General features: G+C 38.4%; 1 protein-coding gene across 1 annotated transcript in view; it reads left to right on the top strand.

The window, feature by feature from the left end:
* RYR3 (ryanodine receptor 3) overlaps nt 1-24,538 on the top strand; it is a 3,250,282-nt gene that overhangs the window by 2,131,359 nt on the left and 1,094,385 nt on the right. Inside the window, exon 43 of the mRNA XM_044074157.1 lies at nt 21,987-22,122. Within this exon, the coding sequence (XP_043930092.1) occupies nt 21,987-22,122 (136 nt within the window). The remainder of the gene's footprint in view (nt 1-21,986; nt 22,123-24,538) is intronic.

Consider the following 24,538-nt stretch of genomic DNA (forward strand, 5'->3'; position numbering starts at 1 on the left):
GTATAAATAACTGGTCCAATTTTCTAGAAGATTTTGCTCTGTCCAGGTAAAAGTGTAATTGTCTATGGACGTCCAGCAGGTGTAAGCAGTATTCACCTTTGTTTGAAAAATTTAGAAAGAAGACTGGGAAGTCGATGGACTGATTAATATTAGATTCTGACACCTCTTTAGAGAGGAATGATAGGTTGGTTCTTAACAACACTCTCTCCTTGTGAAAGATGATGTAAGGATGTTTTACACATAAAGCTTGCAATTCAGAAATTCTCCTGACCAAAGTGATAGCTACCAGGAATTTTGTTTTCCAGGACAAAAACTTGAGGTCTCAAGTATCTGCTGGCTCAAACGGCTAATGAACTAGGGTTTGTAAAACTAAGGTCAAATCCCATGCTACTACCGGGTCTTTGAATGGAGCTTCTAAATTTAAAGCACCTTTAAGAAAAATTTGCACAAACGATGAGACATCAGGAAATCTTCATCAAGTCTGTCATGAAAATTGGAAATAGCAGTTAAGTGTACTCTAATTGTGGAAGTAGAGGCTCCCGATTCAAAAAAGATGGCTAAATATTCTAGGACCTTGTCCACTGATGCTGAGAAAGGGTCTATGTTTTTGGAATAGGCCCAAATCAAAAATCTTTTCCATTTGCTTTGGTAAAGCTTTCTGGTGGATGGTTTATGGAAACCAGAAGAATCCTTTGTACTGAAGAAGATAAGGGAGTTATTCTGCCTGGCAATTACCAGAATTGGAGATACCAAGCCGTGAGCTGAGGGTGAGATAATAGGTCCAAAGTCAGATCCAGAATCCAAGGGCAGTGAACCAGATGAGGCCAAAGAAAGGGGAACCAGACTTGATGGGGGCAATTGGGTGCAGTGAGAATTACATTGCTTCTCAACCTTTGGGCTTTCCTCAAAAACTGGGGGATTAGTAGAATAGGGGGAAAGGCATTAAAGAAGTCCCGAGGGCCAATCGAGGAGAAGTGCATCTCAGGGATTAAGGCAAAGTAGCTGCTGCATTTGTTTTTTTATTGGGGAGGCGAACATATCACAGCATGGCTGGCCCCAACGACGAAAAAATCTTCATCACTATGTTGTGGTTGAGAGACCACTCGTGAGACAGCAGAATGCATCTGCTTAACTTGTCTGCAATCACATTGGATTTCCTCGAGATATGCATTGTTACCAGAAAGCGGTTGGAATTAATAGCCCATTGCCAATTTCTTAGGGCTTCCCGACATAAAGGGTAAGGATCTGGTTCCTCCTTGTTTGTTGATATACCATACTACTGACATGTCTGATTTGGATTGCAATTGTCCCCGAAGAAAGGACAGATTGGAATGCTTGCAATGCTAAAAGCACTGCCCTTAAGTCCAGAACGTTGATATGCAAATTGGCCCCTTGTGGGGACCAAGTGCCTTGGGCAGTCTTCCCCAGATAATGCCCCCCCACCCGATCTGTGAAGCATCTGTGGTCAATATGGCTTTAGGCGAAGGGGAAGAAAAGGAGTGACACCACAGATTTTCTTCTGGCATTTTCCACCAAGATAAATTCTATTTGCAGTGATTTGTTATCAGGATTGGCTGGGACATTGGATGTGTTAGAATCAACCATTGTGACACTAAGAGCCATTAAAGAAGCCACATGTGATATTTCACTAGGGATACTAATGTTTTAGTTGCTGCCATGGACCCCAGAGTTTGCGAGCAGGAACTTTGTTTTGGGAGATGATCACTTGAACTTGTGACCTTAGCTTCATCAGCCTGTGTAGAGGAAGGGAGGCTATGCAGGAAATCATATTGAGTCTTGCTTCTATGAACTCTAGATCTTGTATGGGATTCAGCTGTGACTTCTCCTTGTTTATGGAAATTCCTGGAGTGTCTGCGAGGTGTAGCACAAAGTCTGTTGTGTAGAGCAGTAGATGACTGGAGAGGGCGGTGAGGAGCCCATCGTCTAGATATGGAAACACTCAGAATCCTTACAGTCTCAAGTGAGATGCTATGACTGCCATGCATTTGGTGAACACCCTGGGAGCTGTGGTGAGACTATATGGCAGTGCTTGAAATTGGTAATGACCGGCTTCTAGCCAGAAGTGGAGATCTCTTTTGGAGCGCTTGTTCATCTTTATGTGATAATACGTATCCTGAAGATCTAGTGAGCACATCCAATCATCCTTCTCTAGGAAGGGAAGGATAGACTGAACCATGACCATCCCGAATGTTGTCTGTTGTAGAAATTTTTTCAATAGGCTGAGATCCAGAATTGGTCTCCAGTTCCCTGTCTTTTTTGACGCTAAAAATAATCTTAAGTAAAATCTGGATCCTCTTTGGTCTGGTGGGACTTCTTGGATGACTCTTTTTAGAAGCAGCTTTTGGATTTCTACTGCTGCTAGATCCCTCTGACTGGGTGGAACATCAGGGATTTGTTTTAGAAGTCTTGGAAAAAGACTGAATGGGATGTGGTAACCTCTGGTGATAATTTTCTTCACCCAGGTATCTGAAGTTATCTTAGGCCAGACAGATTGGTGCAGTGAAAATCTTCCCCTGACTGCCTCCAGAGTTTAGCAATTGGGCCTCCATTCAAGAGTGCTGATAGGGTTGTCTGGAAAAGGAATCTCTGGAGCCCTGGTTACATGCCTTGGAGAGGACATCTTCCAGAAGTGTTCCCCACTCTGCCCCGAGGGGAGTACTCACCACGAGTGTCATGAAAAGGCCCTTGGGATTTTTTGAACCACATTTCCCCAGTCCTTTGATTCCTAGAATAGGATAGTTAAGGAGTAGAAAAATGAATGCCCATGGTAGAAAGGGTATTTCTGTCCTTTTCACACCTGGCTAGCATGTCTTTAACTTTTGGGCCAAACAAAGAGGATCTGTCAACCAGAGTGTTGATGAAGGAAGATTTGAAAGGTTCTGCAAAGTCGCAGAAGTGCATCCAGGCATGCTGCCTTATGGCAACACCTGTACCCGCTGCCCTAGATGTTCCTTCAGCTGCATGGGCAATGAGCCATATGGACGAGTTTAAAATAGACTCCAGGGTGGCAAGCTGCAAGGCAACCTTGTCCCAAGCCTCATCAGATAAAGCTCCTGTAAGGTTGTCTGAAAGCTTAGTTATCAGATCCCTTTGGAGTCTAGTAAAATGTGCCAAGAAGTTCAAGGACCTAATAGCGATGGTTGATGAGGCAAAAGCCTGCTTCCCAAATCTGTTCATCATCCTAGACTCCCAGTTAGGAGGATAGACAGTAGAACTCTCCTCAGCGAGTTCCTTCTTGTTGGCCACCGCCACCACCATGGCATCCACTGCTAGACCTTTACACCAATGGTGCTGATCTTCTGGAGTTGTTAAAAGTTTATCTGGCCTCCAGAGAAAGAGCTCTATAGAATCAGTAGCATTGCATACCCACTGGGTAATCAGATTAATTAGGTCGTCCAAGGGTAGGGTCAACCAGGAAGTAGAGGGGTGGGCATGAAATGCTTGCAAGAACAAAGATTCCTCAGAGGATGGGTTTGAGGGCTTCCAATCACCCCTCTGTCTCAGTATTTCAAGGATGTCTCCAAAAGAGACACCTTCAGGGGGTGACAGGGGGGGATCCTTCCCCTTCATCGTAATTTGTGTCTTGGGTGACTGATTCTTCCAGAAACTCAATGTGGTTCCTCTTGCACATCCTCTTACAGGGTGTCTCCTCAAGGGGAAATTCTGTAGAAGACTCCGAAGAGGAGGGACCCTGAACCAGGGTGTCTTGAAGCTCTTGTGCCCGCTGTCCAGACATAGTAGATTATGACAGCTGTGAACCAGAGGATATGAAAATATGGCACGCTGATGAGGATGGAGCCAGCTGAGAACCTGCTGAGGCCAAAGCTTTCTCCATAATCTGGAAGGCAGGCCCACCTGAAGAGGGATGTGAGCCCAGAACCAAGAAAGACAACCTCAGAGCCAGGGTCACACTCTGCTCTGACAAGCCATCACCCAGAGCAGGAGCCAGGAGAGGGCTTGAAACTGGCATGGCTCTGAGAGCTGAAGACAGCACCATGGAACCAACTGGAACCATACTAAGTGTCTCAGAACCGACAGTCAAACCACTGTCTCAGGTGTGGAATGGATCCGAAGGAGCCAAAGACCAAGGAGTCGACTCTGGTGCCAAGGTGAGGTCCACCATCAGCACCAAGGTAGCTGGTACCAGGATTGTTGAAGTGGAGGGCTCCAAACCCTGAAAGTAGGTTGAGGCAGGATAAACTGGTGGAATGCTTGGAGAGTAAGCCTCAGCTATGGGCAGGAGAGAGGTCTGTGAAGGTACGGGGAGACCCCTGGCTGCCAAAAGCTGCTCCACCAATCTAAGTACTGCCAATTCGGAGAGACTCCTGGAAGAATGGCTCGACATTCCCAAAGGTGACACAGGCCTATCCAGAAAAGGGCTGGGAAGTTGACCCAAGAATGGGTCTACTGAAGGGGAATATCTAGTCCTGGGAATTATTACTGGATCAACTTTTTGGCACCATAGAATGCTGTGCAAAAGGGAAAGCTGGAACTGAATGAGTGGAAAGTGATGGTGGTGCAGAAACTATTGTTAGTGCCGAAGAGATCATAGGCACAGAAATAGTGGTTGGTGCCGAAGAGGTCTAAATCGGTTCAATGACCGTTGGCAACCAATGGAGACTGAGCCACTCTGTGTGCAGAAGCTGTTGATACTGTCACTTTTGGTACTTTGGCTTTCAGTTCTGAGAAGACTATCGGAACCTGCGGCTTTTGGGACTTTACTTCATGTGCCGAAGGAGAGGACAGCACAGAGTGGTTTCTTTTGTTGACATCTGGCTTCAGAGATTTTGAAGTCTCAGCCTTAGATAGGGCTTTACTAAAAGTTTATTGCATCTCTCTGCTAAAGTACAAAGCCCTGACAAATTTTACAAGTAATGTCCAACTGAGGGACGCCCAAACAGTACACACAAGAAAGATGCCTATCTGAATTACGCATGTTTCTGCCACAGTCCTGACACTGTTTGAAGACAGATGTCCGCTTTTGTTTTTCTGACATATTGAATGCAACTCATACATACACATTCACATCACACAGGTAGAAAAAGGAGAAAGAGAAGGAAAGGAGGTTTTTTTTAATAAGGTCTATGAACAATGGTAGAGTAGAAATACCCAGAGGGTATAGAGAGTGAAAGGGAAAATAATACCAACATTGGTATCTAAAGACTACCAATGGTAAGAAAGGAAAGGAAGAGAAGCCCTCTTACCAACAATGGTAAGTATAAATATTGTTAGGTAAAGAGGATGGGTAGAAACAGCAAAAAACAGTCACACACTAGCAAAAAAGAACAGATAACTATCCAAGAAGAAATACAAAGAGCTTTTTAGCAAAAATTGCTAGAAAACACAATAATCAACTAGAAAAATTAAAGCACTTAGCTGAGAGTATCAGCTGATGCATGCAATTTTTAGAGTGGCAAACAAGATCTGAGGTAATGGAAGAGGGGTATTGTGGGTAGAGCCTTAGCTCAAGAGCTTTTGGCTGACGTGAGCTATGTATAACAGCTGAGTAGATTCTGAGAAGATGGAACTGAAACCATCTGTCAAAAATGAATGAAGACTTGACAACATCAGATCTGAAGTTTTTATTTTATACTGACATATTAGTAGTTCCTGACTTACTGGCTAGAATAGGTTAACAATATGCACATCTGTGTCTTTGGTGCCAAATGGATCAAAAGCTTTAAAATTATCTTCTAACAACATATTGCTCTCTGTAGCAGTATCTAATTTAAATTCATTATGACTAGTAAGCTCGATACTTCTTTGAAACTAGCTCCTGTGCAAACCTTTATCATTGCTGCAAGTGTATTTTTTGACTGACAGTATCGTTATTGTAATGACAAGCAGAGTTTGACAATCCCCAGAGGACTGAAAAATACTCTAAAGTTGAGGCCTAGAAAAAAGAAAGCATCCTCCTAAGCTGAGGGCCAACAAAAAACAGTAGCAAAGCGATTATAGTAGTTTCCTGCCACAGTTATTCCCCCAAAAGCATGCACACACAAGAAAAAAGAAACATATTCATTTAAGCAGTTATTAGGTCAGTCATGACTACTTAAATTAATGTAATTACTATACTGTATTGTATTGTACTTGCACTTGATCAGCAGTTCAGCCGAGGTGATGTAACAGCTTGAGCTCAAGCTTTGCCATAGCTACATTATTGCTAAAAAGTGCCAATGACTCATTCATGTATGTATTTCTATCCAACAACTTGCAAATTCTTTTGAAAACACTTGTTTTTTCTTTAACATTTTGCAAGCTATCCTTATCTAGCACTGATTCTCAAAGCTTAATTAATAACTGGGCAGGGTAAACTGTCATGCTTGTAGTCACACCTTCCACAGACCTGAATTTCAGTTATGTGATTTTTTACTGGCCTCCATCTTAGAGCCTCTCTTTTCTTAAAGTACATTGCTGTATGACTGTTTTTTTCCCATGTTCATCTTGCTTTATTTTTCAATTTTGCCTTGTTATTTGGTTCATGTTTTGTTTTACACACCTTTTCATAATTTATTTATTTTCAAAGTATTTAATTTCTTTTTAAGAATTATATAAAATATTTTTATTTCCTTTTTTTGTGAAAACAGATACAGAGAATGCATAAGTATTATATATGCTCTGATTTGCTTATTGTTTTATGATTAACCACCTATTCGAAGAAAAATTTTCTCAGTATGCTCTTGTGTGTACTAGACTTTAACAACCATATATTATTAATATAGTAATACCTCTTCTGTTATAAAACTAACAACCTATAAATTTGTGGGTTTATTACTGTGAAGCTTCTAGACCAGAAATGAGAAATATACCTGGAAACACTAACAAGTAACCTGACATATTTTGCATGCATTAATACCATCAGTGACAACTGGTATTAGCTCTCTAATTAATAACACAGCTTAATACCCCAATCAAGATGCACTAGTCAACAAAACCTCAGGGTTATATAAATGTTTACACTACCTTAATCAACTCTAAGAACCCTCTCACCTTACACCAGTTTTGGGGAATATTCTATTTCATTACACCAAACTATATTGCCTACCATTACTTTCCCTCATAATTCAAAAACTATGGAGAGCTAGAAGACTAGCAGAAGTTAAAATAGGAAGACATGCTGTTTGTTATGTGTACTATATATGTTTTTAATATGGGGTTAAATGTTATCAAAGCATTAGTAACAAGAAGATTTCCACCTAACCATTTCTGCTTTAACTCCTGTTATAACTCTATCATCCAATTCCCCCATCTCTTCCGGCCATAATAGTTTAGTGAATAGGCACAAGTTTGATGCAAGAAGAGTTATATGCCAATGTCCTACCTCTTACATTTACTGTACCAACTCTACCCACCACACTTATCCTTTACTGACACATAGTTATAATAGTAGATATGTGATCATTTGATTCCTGGAATGTCAAAGAGATCCAACTCGAAAAAAATAAGAAAACTACTTCTACATTTGATATTCAAATCCAAAGCTAATTTAATCCTCCTACAAGAAACCCACATCCTATCAGAGCAATGGAAATGGATTAAGAATATCATTGCTTCTGGCAAATCCCAAAATAGCTCAGGAGTAGCAAATATTATTAAAACTGACTTCCAATGTGAAATCTTCTTTTTAAGAATTGTGACCCTCACCAACTTCATAGCCTTTGGCTGTATTCTTCATATCACTAACATACATTTTTAAGGTCTCTGTAGGTCATTGTAAAAACAAATGTCTAACAAATGGCAATTTTTTCTGGGATGATAGTAATTACTGAAATTATCCCTAAGCAATGCTGTTTTATCATTCTTTCTTTTCATTAAGGAAAAGTGAAAGAGTTGGTTTCTTTTATGGCTTCCTAACCAGCAAAGTGTGAGAATGCTGTACACTAAATTCTTTAAGGCCTTTTAGACAGTCCACATGTGTAAGGAAAAAAAAATTCTGCAGCAAGAGCTTCCAGATTTCAGATAAATTCATTTGCAATTAAATAAATCCTGGAGGTTGCAGTTGTGCTGCATTTCCATATGTCCGCTGTCAGAATTATTTCTGTAATTCCATACAGAGGAGCTATTGACACCAGATGCATATTTGTGTTTTTATAGCTGCATTATTTAGTTCTGATAGATATTTCAATTCCCTGTGTTATCCCTCATTTTAAAAAGAAGTGCTACTCTCATCAGGACACTCAATAAAATTACAAAGGAACATTCAATACTATTTTTTTCTGTAGAAACTCATGCATTTAAAACACCTGCTTCTGAGTGCTAAATGCATTCAGAATATCTCAGTTTCATAGCTGATAGTCTCAGCTGTTTAACATTGGAAGCTAAAATGTGGGAAACATTACCTCTTCCTGAGAGCCCCTCATTGCTCTTTGGGGGCACTCCATTCACAGACGTGTTCTTTAAAAGCTACAACTGCAGACCTGTATTGGTTTCTGCTCCATTAAAACAGGTGCTTTTATGGAGGGGGAGGTTTGTCACAAATACACACAAAATTCACATTATTTAGAGGCTTCTTCTCAAAATATAGATATTACATTTGTTTAGCACCCAAAGTTGTCACAGGTCATTCCCCAGCTATTTTCACCAATGTCAAACCTGTTGACTCAGCAGAAGGGCAACTGTGTTTACTTCAGTCTAACATATTTGAAGCTGCATGCTTGGCTCCTTGAAAAAATATCCTATTCCTGGTTGTAGCCTGGAGCAGATTTCTGAGCAGAGTTGCTGTATATGGAAATGGTTTGCTGTATGGGTAGCATGTCAAATATGGATCCCTGTTTATGTAAGGTTGGATAAATCCTGGATTGTTTGCTATCATTACTTGGGGTAGGATTCAAAATTTCAAAGGTTAGGATTCTTCATTTACTTCATTTCATATTTTATCAACTGATGGAAATCAAGATGGTTTCACAAATGGAAGTGATTTGCACCCTTCTGAGCAGGATCTTGCACCTGAAACTACACATCAAAACCACAGTCTCAAGAGAGAATAATATTTTCTTACTAGAAATTGTAACCTCATCACCCTTTGAGCTCTACAATTACAGTAAACTGAAGTTTCTTTCCTGCAAATCTTTGTTTCTAGATGATATTACTTCCAACATGTATGATGGCCATATTCAGCGTTTTTAGTGTACTTTGACTTTTTTTGATGTTCTGTGAGGACAAAATCTCACTTTATATGATACATTTTTCCATGGCATAGTCTCTGAGTTCACACTGAACTAAGAAATTTTTTCATGATTATTATTTAACTACATTCTTCTAATTTTTCCTTTAATATACTCAAATAGAACTTCAGTTCTGCCACCTCAGCTGTTTCATAATTTCCTTATAACACTTTTATCCCTTACTACAGAGGTACTTCAGAAGAATTAAGTGGCAAGAACAAGTGCCATTGTACACAATTAAGGCAGTACTGGAGGTACTGCATTTTGCACCTAATATCCTGTTGACCTTCATGGAGTTCCAAATAGCAGCTACAGAATCATGCTCCACAGCTTGCCCAGAGATCTGTATGGCCATAGGGCTGACGTGCTAAAAATCCTTGTAGGGTGCAGTACCTTTGGTCCTTCAGCTGGAGTCAGGCCGATAGTCACTACTACCCACTTCTTCACCCCCAGAATAGAAGAAAACAAACCAGCAGCTACCCATCCTTGCATTATTACTATTCAGTAGATTGTCCACTTACAGAATACAGGTCATCAGTGCAGAAGCTGGTGCCAGTGGGCCAACTTGAACAAAGAGGTTCATTTTATCTAGATTTCAGGTGAGCCCATAGGGAAAAGGTTGCCAAGATATATAGAATGTATGGAATATTCTCAAACACAACATTGCTTACACAGTTACCACTGTGTATTACAAAAGGCAGTTATGTGCCCCCTTTATAAAAGGGACACTTAAACTAGTCATCCAGCATATTGATTCCATTTAATTATCTCATCACATACCTTTAGCAGTAAGAAGGTCCAGTAAAGCCTTTCCTAGTCTGTTAAAGCCTGATTCCACTCTAGAATGGCAGTCGTGTCTGCTTGTTTTAAAGGTATTTTAAATATTTGCTGGTTGTACCTAGCTGGTGTGTACTGTTAAGAGGAAAAACTCAGCTGTGAAAGCTATGCAGTTATTAGCACAAGGTAATTTTGCTTTGTGCCTCATTGCTCGTCTTGGCTGTTTGCATCCAGAAACTTGTAATTATTGTTCTTTGCATACTGTCATAGTTGCTGCAGTTATTGCCTTCAAGTTGAGACTGGAATATCTAGAGCTATAAACAGCAAAGAAACAGTGTACCTACAATTCAGAATCAAATTTCTTGGACATCAGAAAGGCACCTATGCCTTTTATTTATTTATTTTATTTTACATTTGTTAACTGGGCTAGTCTGGCTGGATACATGTCCATTTTCAGCAGAGGCCCGAGGAGAAAAGCTCCACTATCAGACTAATACACTACAATATATGAAGTCATTAATAATACTATCTATACAAATAAAACTAAAACTAATATAGTATAATACGGCAAAATACAAATGCAAATACAAATGCAAATACATTTTTCATGTACAAATCTGACTAGATGACAATCAAAATTCAGTCAGGGGCTGAGGAGAAAAGCTTCAGTATCAAAAAACAATTTAAAGTTAAAACAATATCCATAGTAGCTGGTCATGACAACAAATAGGTCTTGGCTGAAAGCATAAAAGTGGTTAATATATAATGTTAAACAGGCAGGTTAGTAGTGTAAAAGATATTAAAAGGTTAGAGATAGGTAAAAGGCAGAAATGATGTAAAGAGAAAGGAAATAATAAAGTACAGTTACTGTTAGGTATAGGAATTCTGGACTTAGTGAGGCTAAGGAACAGGCAGTAGGTAAAGGAGAGGGGGAAAAACAAAGATAGTGAGAAATCTAAAAGGTAGCAGGATTATAGGAGGTCAGCTAAAAGACGCAAGAGACAGAAAAAACAGAGTGGTCAGAGGGGGAGTCAATACAGAACTAAGAACAGAAGAGTGGAGGTATAAAAAAAGGGACTGTGGAAGTCAGTTTAAGTTAGAATAGAAGAGCAAATGTACACAGGAGCAGACTGGGGAGAGTAATAAATTTGCTGAGGTCAGTCAGGATTAGAGCAGGGGCATAGCCAGTGAGTTATTAGGTGAGTTTTCATCTGTTTTTTGAAAAGATGGCATAAGCCTAGGGAGGTCAGTTCTGTGGGGAGTTTATTCCAGTAAGAACCGACAGTGTTTGCAAATAAGGAATCACCTGATTTATTATGAGATTTCAAAGTAGTAACTAGTAGCTTGTTGGCTGATCTAAGTGTAGTGAGATTTTTATAAGGAGTGATGAGTTTATTTAGTGTGAGTGTGTTGGAGGGGTAATGTAGAATTTTAAAAGTGATGATTAGTTGCTGAAGTAGTATTAGGTTAGGAAGTTCAAGCCAGTTTAGTTTCTTTAAGTTAAGACAGTGATGAGTTTGGAATAGAGAGCCAGTGGCAAATCTGGCTATACTGTGGTAGGCGGTATTCAGTTTTTGAAGATTGGCTTTAGATATATTGATAAAGGAAGGAGAGGCATACAATAATGTAGAAATGAGGTGAGTTTGGGCGAGAGCCACTCGGGAAGTGGCAGTAAGGAAGGGCTTAAGTCTGTAAAGGGCACCCATCTTTTTATTGACTGACTTGATAGTTAAGTCAATGTGATAGTCAAAATTTAGCTGATTGTCTATGGTTACGCCTAGCAGTTTAGTGGAAAAGTCAGGTTGGATGACAGTGCCATTGCACGATACAATGGAAAAGGTGATAGGGGTGGATTTAGAGGTAGGGGTGAACAGTAGAAGTTTGTTTTTTTTGGGATTTAGGAGGAGACAGATATGTTGGAACCATTTTTCTGCTGCAGTGAAGACCTCCTGGGTAGCAGAGTGGAGTTGTGCTGGGGAAGAAGCAGAGCAGATGAGAGTGGAATCATCTGCATACTGTATACAAGTGGATGTTGGGAGGGAAGTGGGCAGGTTATTTATGAAAATAGGGAAAAGTAGGGGACCTAGGATGGATCCTTGTGGGACGCCGATAGTAACAGGGAGTTGAGAGGATAGATGGCTGTCCCAGAGGACTGCTTGTTTTCTATTAGTCAGGTATGAGTCGAACCACTGTAATGCTTGTGAATCAAGTGAGAGGGATTGTAGGGTATCGAGGAGAAGTTTATGGTTGACCATATCAAACGCTTTTAAGAGGTCTAAGAATAGTGCAGAGGAGAACAGGTTATTGTTGCGGTTTTTATTGATAGAGTCAGTGAAGGAGAGAAGGGCAGTTGAAGTACTGTGGTAGGGTCTAAAACCATGTTGTGAGTCTACAAGCAAGTTGTTATTTAAGATATAATGTAGAAGTTGATGGTGAATGCAGCATTCCATTATTTTGGATAGAGGAGATAGAAGGGCAATAGGCCGAAAATTGGAGAGTTCGTTGGAGTTTCCTCCTTTATGGAGGGGAATAATATGGGAGATTTTCCAACAGGATGGGATTTTGGATTCAGTTATGGTTCTGTTTATTAAGATGGAGACTGGGTAGGCTATCTCGGATGCAGCTAGTTACAGATATTCAGCTGGAAGCTTGTCTGCAGAAGGGGTGCAGGGTTTGAGTTTAGATAGAAGCTTATGTATATAGGTTGTTGAGACAGTACTAAACTTTAGCATGTGTGTGCTGTTTTGAGTGGGGGTAGTTTGGAGGGTTGGGGGGGGGGTCATGGTACTTGCAAGTGAGGTGACTGTTTGAGAGAAAAAGTTGTTGAAAGTGTCGGCTATAATGTTAGGTTGGGTTTGTGCTAGGTTAGCTGGGGTAGGCGTTTTGGTGTTGCCAGGATGGAGTAGTTTGTTTATTCCTGACCAAAATAGTTTTGGGTTTTGGTGTTGGTTTTGTTGGTATTGAAGGTGGTAGTTTTTCTTGTCCAGAATGGTAAGCTTCTTTGTTTTATTTCTCAGCTGTTTGAAGTTTTGATGGTCAATTGGGTTTTTTGTGGACCTCCATTTAGACCATAGTTTATTTCTAGCTCGCATAGTTTGTTTAGTTGTTTTAGAGAGCCATGGGGCTGCTTTGGATTTGACTCTGACTAATCGGGATGGGGCATGTTGGTTTAGAATTTGTAGGAAGGTATTGTTGAAATGGGTTACAGCCTCATCTATTGGGAGGTATTTTAGAGTAGACCAGTTGTATTCCTTGAGTTCATTTTGAAAGGATGCTAGGTTGAATTCTGTTTTGTTGTGTTTGGTACGGAAAGTAGTTGGTTTGGGATTGTTGAATTTTGTTTAGTGATAAAGGTAAGGAGGTGGTCACTGATATTGTCAGGGAGTATTCCTGTTTTATAGGAGAGGGATTGTTGTTGGTTAGTATCCAGTCTAGAATGGTTTGTTTGTGGGTGGATTTATTTATTCTAGTAGGGGAGTTGATGGTTTGATGATAGTTAAAGAGATTAAGGTGAATGGAGGGTGTGGGGGTTTGCAGGAGTTCCAGTCAATGTTGAAATCACCTAAGATTATGGTTTCTTGGGGAAAGCTACAGGAGGCCCAGCTAAGGATATTTTCCAGGGTATTGATGTTCTTGCCTGGAGGGATGTAGGAACATATTATGTTAATAGCCTTGGATTTATTAACTTGGAGTTTGGTGCAAAGTATTTCAGCATTTCCTGGGGAGGGGGGCAAGGAGTCAATTAAGGCTACCTGAAGTTGTGATTTGTATAGGACGGCCACTCCTCCGCCCTTTTTATTAAGACGATCTTGCCTTAAAGTGCTATAGCCTGGGGGAGTAAATTCGTTGTCTTTGGTACTGGGTTTAAGCCAGGTTTCTGTGAGACAGAGGATATCAAAGGCATAGAAATCAATTAAGGCATGAAGTTGTGTTAATTTGTTATTAATGCTACGAATATTTAAGTGAGCAATAGAGAGGGAGTCAGTGGAGAAGGGTGTGCTAGTATAGTTAGCTGTATGGTTTGAAGGGGTGGGATGCCTGTTCTTCTTTATAGAAAAAGGATGACTAAGATCACTTCCCACCACCTGGCTTAGACTGTCCTAGCTTGTATCTTTGCAGATTTAAGGATACACAAATCTGTATCCAAATGAAATGTTACCTCATTGTGTTTGCATATATGTCGATTTGATTAATAATTTATGCAATTCTTTTCCGTGTGAATGTTCTTCTCTTTTTCTGTACATAGCTCCTCAAATGCCTGTAGATATCCCTTCAGCAGTATAACAGCACTTATCTTCCTTTCATGTATTATATGATCTTAATATCAGCAGTTCTTACTATAAGAAAACCTATGCCCTGAAACTGGAAAAAAAATTCTTCAGGTGATATTCCATTTTCAGGCAAATGCAAGTAGATAAGATGTGCTATAGACAACACCCTGTCCTTATAAGAGCAAATAAATACAGCTCTAAAGACAATGTAACAGCATCCTAGATTCTCTTAGCAGAGTAAGCTTTTGTCTCACAAGCACTGCTCATGTAAACCTAGTTGCTCCCATTTGTTCTGCTTATTATACACAGGAATCACTACTGTTTTGAATACCAGATCAGAGCAAAGATTATAAATCAGTATAATTTACTTTGGACTGCACTTCTGAACTACATCACTGTTGTTTTCTAACAACACTTCATTGGCCCTCCTTTAACACTGCAGGCTAGTGATGCCTCCAGGTGTTTCTGTAGTTAAATCCTACTGACACCTCTAGACGTCAATGTAGTCTGTTTGTATTAGCATTAATACTTCCAAAACTGTGCTATATACAAGCTGATGAAATATTTAATCTTCATGCTTCCAACTGACCTCTGTCTATTGCTGCTAAAGAGGTATTAATTGTTGTCCGTATACTATTTATTTATATTATGATTTTCATATTTTTCTATCTCAACAACCAAGTAACAGAGACAGAACTGCATAGCCTCATATGAAAGCTCTCAGATGGTCAAGCATAATTTTGTTGATAGTATGTGTGTAGTGTGAGTAGTTACTGAGTTGTTTACAAGATATTACAACATTAATATTTATTGTGCTTATTCTGACTTATAAAGTCCAGTTTAAGACCCAGAATTTAATGACCATTACCACTGTAAAGATTTGTTTATGCTCTACAGTTTTCTATTTTCATTTCTTTATAAAGTTTATAGCTTCAAAAATAGGAACATTTGTTTGAAATGGATGACATAACTTGATTTTGTTAAGAAGCTCAGGATGCAATCATTGGAAGTTAGAGTACAAGACTCAGCTCTGTTGGTGTCAGAGTACTACCTCTTCTGCTGTGCACTTAAAATCATATGTGTTATTAAAACAAGAAACAATATTCAAACCCTAAAAATATAGATGGTAACTAGGGGAATGTATGGTCTTCTCAATTCCCAGAAATTTTGAATCAAAATCATCAGTTCTATAAACTCCTTTGATGATCCACCATTAAAAGCATAGCGCAAAAACATGAAAGGGACCTTCTAATTAATATCAATTTGCTAAACAAACTGAATTACATAGAACTGTCAAGAGAATTCTGTACATAATATACATGCTTGTACACAGTCTGTGAAGGCATTGGTTTTAGGCTATACACTAGTGTTAGTGGTGTGGTAGAAAGACCAAAAGACAAAGAAGTACTGAAATTCCAAGGCATGTCATTTCAAAAAAGGCCTGTGATCGTCATGAATGGGGGTGTGAAGATAATCATCTTTTCAGTCTAGGGAGACTGAAACAGCTTGTATAGAGGGAGAGCAATGTAGCTGATTAGTCTGGAAAGATGTAGAATGAGTCTCCAGACATCCTGTTTCCCAGAAAATAGAATAAGACTCAAAATTATTTTCTCCATTGATTTAAAGGAACTGATTCACTAATACATTGAACAAGCAAGTATGAAATGATTGCAGGAATCAGGTGATGCTGACAATTGGGAATTTGTGGAATTCCTGATAGTACAGTGAAGGATGCTCACTAAAGTTTGTAAACATTTTTATGATATCTATTACCCCAGAGTGTGAGACAAGCATGTCTCATATTGGAAGGGAAACAAAACCTTTCCCTGCAATCTTTTGACATAGGCTGGGGTGGAGATGACAAAGGAAGCTTTGATAGTCTGCATATGCATAGGTTTTATGTTATACACTAGCTCTAATAAGTGTCTCATTTCCATCCTACCATTTACGTATATTCCATCGCCTCCACTTCCACCCTTATATATGGTTCCTTTAAAATGCACTAACACTTCTGCTTACATACACAGCAAACTCTCTCCTCCATTTACCTGAGCTAACACTTCTGCTTATGCCCCATTAGGCTTAACCCCTTTGATTACATACTTAGTACCAGCATGTAACCTTACATTTCTTCTTAGTACTGTTACTTCACCAGCTGTGTACTCTAATCCATTCTTACTCTTTGTGCCTTCTAACCTTAAGAGATTTTAAAATGTATGTTTATGTAGAAAGTATTTAAAACCAAGTTACTCTTATTAAATGTGCTACCATTGCCTACTTTAACTTTTAGCACACAATCTAGAGGAAATTTATTTAATGTGAAACTTTTTGGTAGATTTTGCAAACTGGTATGACCTTTTTATGTTAATACGACTACTTCTATACTCTCTAAAATTATTATGCAACCCATATGTATTTTTTGTTACTATTCCCTGTTGTATTATTAGTATTTGCTAGAGTTTTTCTTCCTGGGCCACCACTAGAGGTAAACCACAGCTCAGTTGGTCAATCCATTAAACTTGAAACATAAGATAAATAAATATGTACTATCAATTGTATTAAAGTCTACATGAATAAATGTAACCTCAAACAAATGTAACCATTAAGCACTGAAACTCTACCATTGTGCCTAAGCCATGTCCAAAAGGGTTCGCAGCACCAGCCCACCCACTCTGGTAACAAAAAAGTAAGCAGATACATACATAGATGCATGCATACATTTGTATTATGTAATACAATTCTAGAATCGTTTGAAGTGTTTATGTGGCTTTTAACTGACAGCTGCCTCATACCTCTCCTCAACTAGTTACAATGTAATTTTAAGAATATTTGCTTGATGGAAATGTGGAATTCATGCACACCTCTATTATTGAGAGGGATTATATATAAATGGAATAGAAAAGTCTGACACGTAGGTCTTCTTGGCAACCCTTCTCCAACAGCTGTCACCCATGTTGTTGCTTGTTACTGACTCCAACTCATATGCTTATATATGTTGTAGCCACCCAAGCAAACCCTGTCCCCATATCTTGGAGACTGGTACATCAAATTCCTTACCACACACTTACATGAACTGATGCACCAGTTTTGTTTAAACAATGAAAAGTACAAATATTAAGAAGTGGCTTTTCCTGAAACCAACACAATCCCTAGCATCGTGTTTTTCTGTATGTAAAGCCTTTTTTTCTGGGAACTTTAAAACCCCCAACACCTCTCTTAATAAACATAACCTGTTATTAGAGCAGTGCATCTCAAGGTAAAAAATTCCCCTTGGTTATCTTTGACCTAATTTGCAAAAACTGCTTTTGAGCTTTTGCTTTTTCAATAATCAAGTGACCATGTTTATTTTTATGTATGTATGTATTTATTTCAATTTGGTGACTGGATTGGTAGACTGGTCCACAGACTGTTTTCAGAAACATCTGAGCTCAGATGAGCTCACAAACTTAAGAATATACTTTATATATATATATATATATATATATATATATATATATACGGGTCTATGTCAGATGATCGAGTTTTCAGAAACTCAAACTTCATACGGTCGAGACCATATGATCGAGTTACTGAAAACTTGAACATAAAAAAAAAATACAAAAATATACCTTTTTGTACATTTTTTGCAGGGCCCCCCATACCCCTTGCAAATTATATACTAACTCCGAGATTGCACTACAGTGAGAAAAAGGGTAAATTTCCCAATCCTTGGTGTACCGCGATCTTCATGTAAAAGCTTCGGGTTTTCAAAAACTCGATCATGTGGTCTCAACCATACGAATTTCAAGTTTCTGAACACTCGATCAACTGATAGGGACCCATATACGAATTTCAGGTTTCTGAAAACTCGATCAACTGATAGGGACCCATATATATACATATATATATATATATATATATATGTATATATATATATATATATATATATATATATATATATATATATATATATATATATTTATTTATATAGATAGATAGCTATGTATGTGTGTGTGTATGTATATATATATATATATATATATATATATATATATATATATATACACACACACACACACACACACACACACGATAAAGCTAAACATATTATAAATAAAATACCATTTGTAGAAAAATATCTTCAGTTTTAAATAAGTAAGCATACTAGTTTAAGGGAACCACAGCACTGCTTGTTACTATTACCATTATCATAATTGTAAGTACATTGACTTTCATTAAGCAGATACTCCCTATGTTTAGCCTTGAATCTGCCAGGTGTCTGTTCTTCTCTTATTTCACTTAGAATGTTGGCAGATGGCTGGTCAATTGCAGAAAGAGTATCTTTGCCCATATTAATTTTGAAATATTGTCTTTTTTTGGGACATAGCAGAGTGTCTCTGGGGCTGTAGGCTTACTCTCTGATATGCAGCAGTCTTTTTAATGGTGGGTAGTGACCCAATATCATTACTTTAAACAATATTGTCCATAGTAGGAGTTTAAACCTCCTCTGTACTGATAACCAATTAAAGGCTTTCAGTCAATTACAGTGATGGGTAATGGGTTTGCAATTTGTACAAATATAAAAAAATGTTCTGCCATTTGTAGTTTATAGCTATTAATTCCACATTGTAGTGTTAAAAGTAGAAACCCATTATCCACTTTAGGTATGAGAGCATTTCTTGCATCTGGTGTATGTGCAGAAGAGAGTCAATAGGTGTAAAATTTTATAGCAAAGCTTTAATTTTGCTAACACCTTGCTAATGATTTTTTCAGTATGCGCTGTGAATGCTACTGTTAGTGATAAATCAAATGTTACTCCTTGGTACCTTTGTTTTTCTTCTATTGAAATTGAGCTGTCTGTGTTATTAATTATCACTGCTGGGGATATATTGGACAAATTTTGCATAGAGGTAAATATCATGATGCCAGACTTTTGTGGGCAGATTAACAATATATTTTTTTGAATCCAGAGGCACAAGGATTTGAAGCTCTTTTGCATTTTATGTTGCAAAAGTTCTGTAGATTTGATCCTCTTTAGCAAATGTATGTCTTCTGCATACATACATTGTTAAGATGAGTTTTAGTAACTCAGGTTATGTCATTGAAGAAAAGTGAAAAGTGAAAAAGTAGTGGTCCCAGGACTGAAGCTTGTGGCACACAAATCTTTAAGTGATCCAATTTCAGAGAAGGAGTTATTGTCATACACTACTTTAGGTAAGATGAGAACTAGTTTAGGCTGCTACTGCCAAAATTAACTTTTGCAAACTTGTTCAGTAACAGTTCTTGACTGACTGTCTAAAGTGGTCTTATAATATATACTAATAGGCCACGAGTGACAATCATTCAAGTGTCAGTATATGTAATTAGTTTCAGCATGTCCAGTCTGGCAAACAGTGGGACAGTTTAAATTTTTTCTGCATCCTGATGATAAGCAGAGTCCCTCCCAAGAGCCTCTTCTCTTGCCAGCTTTCATTGTCGCCTGCACATTTCCTTCCCCTTTTGTCTTCTGTCATTGGTATCTTCTTCTCATCCATCTTGAACACAGTCAGTCATCAGATTCCCTCCCCCACACCAACACTGTTAGTGCTAGTAGCCCTTGGATGTCACACACGTGCATGGATGCTTGCATGTGAGTACACGTGCTCATGTGCTGTCAGCAATAGGACTAATCTCCTCAACCTACCCAGTAGCGACTGAAGGAATTCCTTCACATTAGTGATTAGAGAAATGTCTCACTCTCCTTCACCACCCCCAGTGGAGGTTGGAGTACAATGGCTTACTAAAACTTCCAAGTGCACATGCCGTTGACTTGTTTGGCTACCACTTCTACCACTGATGCACTGGTTGCTCTAGCATCCTTACCCTGTTGAACTTAGTGGCTACCCAAAGTGTACCAGCAACATGTTAGTGAAGTAATTAGTCAGTTATTGTAGGACTCACATGTCTTTGTCATGCCATCAGGGCTAGTATAGTGTACTGTGCAGGTCACTGGGTCTAAAATTATAGTGTGAATGACACTAGTGCAAATGCTGTGTCTTTGAAAAATAATTGTCTAAAATGGCATCTGTGCTAGATTTCTTTTTAATTCGTGTTTTCCTTCAATGTCAAAATCTCTTACATCTAACCAGATCTGTGGCAAAGAGGGATAAAGCTATAATTGAGACCCAGACAACTCAGCTTGATTAGTGACTTGAAAACTGGTTTAACTAGTAGGGGGTGAGGGAGTGCATAGTACTGTCTCACCTATCATGAGAGAAGGAAAGGCAGCCAAATCTGCTGCTTTGCTGACTTTCATTGAAGGCTCTGAGACACAGCAAGCACCACTGAGATCTGCGGACATGCATATGCCCTACCAAACAGTGCTACTCACTGCAGTTGGGATCTTCAGATGCATGGGAATGCACATATATAAAGCTGCCACTATTACTGGGTACAGCCTCCTGCAATTGGCTGTCACAAAAATAAGATACAAAGAAAGGACCAGTTGAGTCACAGGAGTGCTGATATCTGGCAAGCAACAAGAATTAAAGAAAGTACCTTACTGTCCTTTATGCAAGGATCTTCCCTGTTTGCATCCCCTTAAATCAACTTCAGCGTAGCTGTACCTTAAAGGACAGATGATTCCCTCCATGATGTGCAACCTCATTAAAATGGTCAGGTTTGAACAAGCATGCATTATACTCATTTGTCATTTGGTACAGTTTCCAGCTCTACATCCCTTTCTCTATTTTATTGTGTTGGACTGGACCTCTTCACTCCTTTTATAAAGCATCCAGTGGGACATTTCATGTGTTATTGTCAGGGGCTGTGTATTACAGTACCAACAATCAAAGTCAGGGCCAAGTTCCATAACAATTTGCATTCATGGTTAGACACAACACTTAGCTCCAACTGTTTTGAGAATATTTGTGCATAAATTTTTTTGGGACCCAGTGATCTGCCTTGAAATGAACCCTAATAAGATGCATATATAGACATAGTAAATGTAATTCACTCATAAGTAATGACAACTTGCAAATTATTTACTTTTTTAGATTTCTCTCTCTCTCTCTCTCTCTCTCTCTCTCTCTCTCTCACTAGAGCAGTCATATGAATTCTGCATCATTTATTTCTACAAAATATAGAAAATATCAAACAAGTCATTGTATTTGCAGTTTAGTTTGCAGCTTGTTTACTCGAAATTGTAAATATGAATGTCATTTACTGAAGCTTGTCTCCCCAGCCTCCACTGAAAATGGGCTTTGCCCAGTTGGACTTTCCTGGTAAATAAAGACAAAATCAATCAATAATTAGCAAAATAATTATATGTGTATTTACTTGAAAGTAAGTAATTTACTTTGAAGTACTTGCCACTTTTTTCTTATGTTTGCATAAAAAAGTAAGTAATTTCCATAAAGAAGACAAACCTATACGTCAGTATTTCTTGTATATTTTAAGAAACTACAGTCTGCAGGAGTAAATTACTTATTTTGAGTTATTTGTTTCTCTCTATTTTTTAACTCACAACATTTTCTGTTTGTGGAAAATGATGAATAAAAATAATGATTATCTTAAATCATTTTTGAGTACAAACTTCTCCATAATTGTTGTGTTTTACTGGCTGTTTTTCCTTTAAGGTTTGTAAAAAATATTGGTTATTAAATTAGGTAAATATTTAAATGCCTAGGCACTTGCAAGTAATAATGTCATTAAAGGCCTATTAATATTTGTTTTATATTGTATGTAAAACACACATTAAATCAAGGCTAAAGCACAAGTTGTTTTCTGTTTGCAGGTGGTAATGTATTTGGCAGGCTGTGGGCTACAGAGCTGCCCAATGCTAGTTGCTAAAGGCTATCCTGACATTGGGTGGAATCCAATTGAGGGAGAACGTTACTTATCTTTCCTGCGTTTTGCTGTCTTTGTTAATGGTATGTATTTTGCAGAATTGTGTCCAGATTATCATCATAATATTATGCTTTATAAGAATAGCCAGTGAAAGAAATTGCATGAAAAGCACTGATACTTGAGTGGCATCTGGTGAGAGATTTTTGTATTCAGGAATCTGTAATGACATTTGTACAGAGAAGAATACATTGTGGTTGGGTCCAGTTAATATAGTCATATTTGAGTTTCATATAGTTAGAAAATGTTACATTTTCATAATGAGGATTTTGTATTTTAAATGTCTTTAAGTATTCATGATTACACTAAAGTAATGCAGGGTTTTTAATTGCTTTCCCCGTTCCCTAAGCAACAGCATCCACAGAACTAATTATAGCAAGTTAGATGGCTGCATAGAGCTCACATCACCTCCGTGGAGATGCAAAGCTAGCATTTGTTTTCTTCTTTCAACAAGTGCCATGCTGTACATCTGTTTTCTTACATATTACCCCTCCAACTACCCCTACCTCTTTTGCTAGCTTGCTGGGATCACTGTCATATTTTGAAGAATAGAAATGATTCCTTTACTTTTTAAACTGCAGTTCTACAGTATCTTGCCTAATAGGTTGGTGTGTACTGTTCCACATAATTTTCCTGCCTATTATTTTATTTTATCATCATGTTTCTACTGTTCCATTCTTAAAGGTATATTAATTGAGCTAAAGTGTGTTTAATTCTTTTTTTTTACATTTTATATGAAATCTTTTTTCTGTATTTTAATGTGATTTATTTTATAATAATGTTTTGTTTATAGATTTAATTCTTTGTATATGTTGTTCATAAGATCACTGCTGCATTCTTCTTCACAAATGGAGCTTATCTGCGAGAACACCTGTATACTTAGACAATCTACAAAGCTCAGACTTCCTACACTGGATGCTATAAGTTCTCCCTTTAGCATGAGTGGACATGCTTGTATGAAGAGGATGTATGGAACACAAAACATTTCAGAATGTTCTTGGAACTAATCCTTGTATGCAGATTTCTGTAATTGTTTTATCTAGTCACAACTTACAGTCATCTTCTGCACAGAGACTCAGACAGATACTGTCTCTTTTCTCCATTTTTTTGTGAGAACTATTTCTTATGTCTGTCAGTAAAAAAAGGAAACTGTGGGCATCAACTTCCTTATAAAGTCTCATACTTGAATTGTTTGTTCTGCTTAGGGACTAAACATGATGTAAAGCTTTGTCAAATTTGTCAGCCATGTGCTCCTAAAACTGTCTGAAGCAGATTATACCTTTAGGGCTTACATTGAAAACAATAAGCTCATGCTGCCATGCTATCATCTGCTTCATCCACCTACATTCCTCAGCCTAAAAAAGAAGAAGAAATCTTATAGAGCTGTGCTTGATAGTAACCAGGTATTCACTTATCTGCTTAGGCACATTTGTCACCCCTGACAATCCATCTTTTTCTCCTGGGCCTTCTAACATTGCCTCTCTGGAGGCCATTATAGCTATGGATTCTAGCACTCTGTGAAGACCGACTGTACAGCTGAAGTGCAAAGAAGGGAGAACCTAGGCTAATTTTACTGAGGATTAAGGAGAGATTCATTGGCTTCTAGTTTATGAGGCTGCCCAGGACTTGCTTATAGAGGTCAGACCTATCTCTTCTATCCCTAAGACCATACACCTGGTCGTTCCACCACAGATGTACCCAGAAAAGAAAATATGTTTCTCTACCCTCTACTCCACTTTCCCGTCAGAAAACAAATAAAGACAACCACTTCAGTTTTGTTCAGGGTCTATACTTAGCCCTCCAGACCTTCCAAATTAGTCAATCTTCTCCTTCAGCTTCAACTTCTTTGAAAAGGAAAACAGGTTCCTTTGAGGAAGAAGACCTTTCTTTCTCAGACCAAGTGGGACTTGAATGTATCTACCCCCCCCCCCCCATGTTTTGAAAAAGATGCAGATGATACATTATCTACTGATTCTCCTAATGAGGAGATTTCCTTTGAGGGCACTATTTCCAAAATGAAAGACTACTTTAAATGGGAGGGTGGAGAGGTTCTGACTTCAAGAACAGAGATTTTGAGCTGCTGAATATTATCTCCTTTAAATCCATTTTCATCACTCCATTGCTTGTGGCATTAGAATATGCCTTTGTGGTTGCTTTCATTTCTCCTGACTCACAACCTCCAGCCCTGAAAAGCCAGATAGAATTTTACAGAGTTCCTGACTCTCACAAACATCTTTATAAAATCCCATAGCTGTTACAGCTGCCATTTCAGTTTATGCTGACAAAGGAACTAGGACTTTTTCCTTTTCTAATATCCATATGAATGACAAAGATAGCAGAGCTCTAGACAGATATGGGGAAAAAAGTGTATGCCTCAACCACATTATATTTCAGATCAAGCAGCTGTCAAACTCATATGATAAAGTACCTGCTTGGCCATTA

This window comes from Protopterus annectens, chromosome 6.part0 (assembly GCF_019279795.1).
Source record: "Protopterus annectens isolate FY-2018-M chromosome 6.part0, PAN1.0, whole genome shotgun sequence".
NCBI lineage: Eukaryota > Metazoa > Chordata > Ceratodontiformes > Protopteridae > Protopterus > Protopterus annectens.